The 4845-nt window shown below is 46.2% G+C and overlaps 1 protein-coding gene across 4 annotated transcripts in view; it reads left to right on the top strand.

Moving 5' to 3' along the window:
- The first annotated feature begins 202 nt into the window (after positions 1-202).
- LOC123061487 (zinc finger CCCH domain-containing protein 8) overlaps positions 203-4845 on the top strand; it is a 9264-nt gene continuing 4621 nt past the window's right edge. Inside the window, exons 1-2 of one of the 4 annotated variants that reach the window (XM_044484610.1) lie at positions 203-536; positions 1847-2088. In XM_044484610.1, the coding sequence (XP_044340545.1) occupies positions 293-536; positions 1847-2088 (486 nt within the window). In that variant the 5' untranslated portion in view covers positions 203-292. The remainder of the gene's footprint in view (positions 537-1846; positions 2089-4845) is intronic. The other 3 variants (XM_044484611.1, XM_044484612.1, XM_044484613.1) reach the window with 3 other exon arrangements.

Here is a 4845-nt window from a genome sequence, read left to right as displayed (position 1 = left end):
TTCCTAAAAAAGCAGGAAAGAAACGAGCACAAAGAGTTTCGTTCTTTGGGTGAATTGTACCCAACAGCCTCCCACCCCAGTCCCCACTTTCAAGTAATAGTTTCCTAACCCTCAAAAAAAAAAGTAATAGTTTCCTAACACTAAAAAAAAAGTATACAGTAGTTTCCTAAAAAAGCAAGAAAGAAACGAGCACAAAGAGTTTCGTTCTTTGGGTGAATTGTACCCAACAGCCTCCCACCCCAGTCCCCACCCCGAGCCCGTGAAACCCTAGCGCATTCGTACGCCGGCGGCGATGTCGGGCTACCCTTTTTACCCGTACGGCCGCGGTGGCGTAGGCGACGATGCGTCGGCGATGTCGGACTACCCTTTTCACCCATACGGCCGTGGTGGGGTAGGCGACAATGCGGCGGCGAGGTACTCTTCCTACGAGATCGACCTCATCGCGGCGCGCTACGCTGGCGACCCGTCATCCTACCCCTACCCCTCCGCCTCCGGCGGATTCGACCCGCATGTCGGCGCGAGGCGACCCGCAGATGGTGAGAGCAGCCCATTCCCTGTTCTGCTAAGTGGTAGTGTTCTACTGCGTTTATTTGATAATACTACCGAGTTTTGCCGGTTACACCTGTGCGGCAGCATATTCGTTGTGAAATAAACGTCCAATTTCTCTGGCGTGACTGAATTTTTATATGGGTACGGGATCGAGTCCGAAAATATCAATTGGTTGTGGCATTTGGCGCGCATTAACATGGCATGGCACTCGGCATAAATCATGTCCGCGTGTTGTTACTGCTTCTATACTATACATACTAGGATCTATGAACACATCACTGGTTTGTCGCATTATGCGAACCATGCAGCTACCTAAACCTAGGCATTTTCACTTAGAACACGGTAGATAGTGGATACGGAGAAAGTGTGTCAGCCCCATGTGCTTCTGCTTATGCAGTCATACCTGTCTCACAGTCAGTTTTTAACCGGTTCCTCAGCGTCCACACAAGTGAGACGTCAGGTCAAACCATTCTGTCAAGGACTCAAGAGTTAGAGAAGCTTCTGATAGTTATTTCTTGAGCAGCTTCTGCTCCTTTGTACACATCAATGCTGTTGGGGGGCTTATCCAAGTTGGAGGGAGCTATATGGCAGGTCCTTCTGGATTACAATGGGTTTCTAGGTGGTCTAGTTTCATGAGGGTGTCAACTTTTGGCCTCTAGAACATCTCAGGTCCTTGCATAGCTGGGCCTTTTCTGACATCTCATAATCTTGCGCGTAGAATAAGGTTAAAGTAGCATTATTGAAGCTTGAAAGAGGAGAAATTAGCAGCTGTACAAGAAAAAAGAAGTTTGGGTCTTACACAATTTACAGATGAAATGAGGATGAGCAAACCATATAATTTTTATGCTGGACGGCATAACTTCTTATCAGTTAAGTTAATTTCCTGGTTGTCGTCATATAGCGATTTTGTGCTCGTGCACTGGATGACCATACGTGTTTTTTTTAATGTTGCAGTGAGATAGAGCTTGAAACAGCTTTATCTGTAAATTTACGGAAAACAAAATGCAAGCCTATTTCGTAGACTTCGAGAGGTTGCTCCATGGTGTTCTGTATATGTGCCTATACAAGTCTAGAGGTGTTAGAGATATTTTCCATGATGTCCTGTAAATGACCTTAGAGCTTCATTCTCAACTTATATTAGTGTTTAGGTTAGGAGTGTGAGGCTGATCAATATATTTGTTTCCTTGTTGTACCATTATTCTTCATTTCAGTATATTATTATTACCACTATTTATTGCTAGTATATGGTTTTCTAATACCACTAGCTTAATAAAGTTCTTTTGTATATCTACTATAGTTCTCTATCATCAATCTATTATGGGAAGCCATAGTACTATTGGGCAGAGTGATGCATTTTATTCTCCGAACACTATGGTCAAACGCCCTAGGCTTGAAAGCAGCCTTCCTATTTATCCACAGCGACCTGGGGAAAAGGAGTGTGCTTTCTATATGAGGACCAGAACATGTAAGTACGAAGAAACCTGCAAATTTGACCATCCACAATGGGTTCCAGAGGGCGGGATTCCAAATTGGAAAGAGGTGATTATCTTTCATTTTTTTAGGTCTATATATTCCATGTCAATTTGTAGTAAGCTATTTTTAAAGATGTATATGTTATTTCCAAAATCACAATTGTATTGCCATTAATTGCTTGCAGTGAAAATAATAGATAGGGTTTATCACACTAGTTTACGTGAGAAGTACCTTTAACCCATAATTATATTGCCAAAATTTTCTAACTTACCTTTCTGCTCTTTGACAAACAGAGAAGTACCCCTCCGTGGGTGTCATGGCAGAAAACACATCTAGTTTCAAAACATGATTAGATATTCCTTATCGGTGGTATAAGTATAGTAGCAAATTTAGTTTGTACTGGAATACTAGATCAATTAATTTACAAATTACAAGAGGAGACGACGCAAGCAGAACAGAGAGGGTGTGTGGGTGTGTGTGTGGGTGTGTGTGGGTGTGTGTGTGTGGGGGGGTATGATGCGATAGATCGAGGTAGGCAGGGGTCATATATCTATTTCACGTTGGAGCTTTTGGTGTTTTGGATAGGAACCTGTTTAATAGTAGAGATATGGCAAATTAATGAATGCTGTTGGAAGAAAAGGTAAAATATCTGTTACAGTGAACTAAATGGAAACCATCCATTTTTTTATAGATCATGATTATTTTATACTCCTGAATGGTACACTGGAATGATCTGGTAAAGGTACCTTCCATTCCAAGAGCTCAGGTTGCAAGTGGGATGGGCTGCGGCTATCCCGCTTCTCGCTACTTCTGCCCGCATCATTATTGTTGGCTAATGCGGCGGACGATGAAGTAGTTATGCGAGTCCCGTGGGCGCCGTCTAACCCACATATCAGGACATCTTCTATCTCGCTCGTTTACGCTGGGCTGTTCTGCCGAGAATTTCTAGCATCACATGGCACGATTTATTAGGTAGCATCCTAATTGATGGTCCTGATACTGTGTCCAACTTGAGCCCGCTGTGCCTGCCACCGTTGAAGCCGAAGGTGCTGGTGACGGAGGAGCGTGAGCAGCTGGCCTCGTTCCGCTCTGCTCTGAGTACAGCCGGACTTCGATTACTTTACCTTTATCACCCCCTGCCTCATCAGGAGAGCCAAGGAGAACAAAGGATGGCTATCCGGTTCCACCTTCGATTATCAGTCTCTTGTTTTAGTTTGTTTTCCTCACCGATTCATATAGATTATGCGGGCTATGCGGGTTGACAGCAAATCGCCGCTGCATCTGGCGGCGTGTCCGCAACATCCGCAAAAGCATGCATCCTCTCCAAGAGCCAAACTGGAATGGAATTAACTATGGGTATGGCTATTAGGTTTTTAGGTTTTTTGGGGGGCCGAGGCCTTAGCTCACTTGGTTGGGGGAGTGGATATACAACCCCCATCACCTGGGTTCAAGTCCTCACGGACTCCGATTTGGGTTTTATATACTTTGGGGGTTTCCCTTGCAGTTTTTTTCAATATTTTGTTTTTGCAAGGATTATGCTACCATTTTGTTGTTGAAAATAAAGGTAGGAGGCTAAGGGTCTGTTCTGAACCTCTCCCAACTCCGTCAACTCCACAGATTCAGCTTCTCCATCCAGCTTCTAACCATTAGGAAGCGTTCTTAGCTTCTTGCAACGCTCCAGCCCAGCTAGGAGGTCGCTAGCCTGTTGGGCGCCATTCTGGGCCGGCTGGAGGCGGCCCAGTTCGGTCTGCCATGGGCATCTACATGAGCAGCACCATGGCTGCCAACGGCGTCGGGGCAAGCACCGGCGTCAATCCCATCGGGGCGATGTCTCTGGCGATGTTTCCTGCCTGCTGCGTTAGGTGCCGGTGGGGATGATGCTTGGGTGCCGATGGGGATGTTGCGTCGAGGTGGCGTTCTGGGCGGGAACCAGCGGGGATGGTCCTGGAACATACGGATCTGGAGGTGTATGGGGGCGCCGGCCGCTGACTGGGTGGAGCCAGCCATGGCAGCGGGGGTGGCGGCAGGAGTGTTAGGTCGAGCACTCGAGCGAGAGGGAGAGTTGTGATGGGGAGGGGTGGCGTACTGGGTCGGGATTTTCTTCACGTGTGGCTCCAAATGTTTTCTTTGGCGGTGGCAGTGTGGTTGTAATATTGGGCAATTCCTGATTCTGGCTTTCGTGGAGCTGGGCTTTTGGAGCTTCATGTTTTTACACCGCGATTGGGCTGACCTTCGTGAATCTAGCTTCACGGAGCTTAGGCGTTCGGGCCGGCTTCACACTCGAATTTTGTGGAGTCAGAAGCTGGAGAGGTTCAGAACAGGCCCTAAGAGTTCTAACTTGCACTTTGAGGAGAAAAATGAGGCACTCACTGCTCGATCCAGGATCGAACCCGGGCAGGTGGGATGCAACACATCTGTAATCAGTTAACTGAGCTATGGCTCATGTCCACATTAATTGTATGACATATGCACATTCATCAAGAGTGTATTCATAAGATAACCCTTGGCCCGTCTCTCGCCATTTCATTAGTTGCTGTTTTTATCGTCAGTTCTTCTATTTTCCTCTTCATCATGCCACATTACGGAGCTTAAAAATCCCTGATTTTAAGCTCCTTTTCCATCCGACCCCTTCAACGGTTCACCGTACTGACTCAAACCTTCGGACTAAATCATACAAGGATACATGTACTCTTTTACGTATCTATAGGACGTGCCAACTACTAACCTAAGCACTTGAATAGTCATATTTCATTCCTTTCTGGCTCATCATCATTGATACGGTGAATGTATCGCTTCATCTGACCTCTAGGCATACAGAACCCC

The sequence above is a fragment of the Triticum aestivum genome, chromosome 3A, assembly GCF_018294505.1.
Source record: "Triticum aestivum cultivar Chinese Spring chromosome 3A, IWGSC CS RefSeq v2.1, whole genome shotgun sequence".
NCBI classification, from domain to species: Eukaryota; Viridiplantae; Streptophyta; class Magnoliopsida; order Poales; family Poaceae; genus Triticum; species Triticum aestivum.
This window is presented reverse-complemented; position numbering and strand designations above follow the sequence as displayed.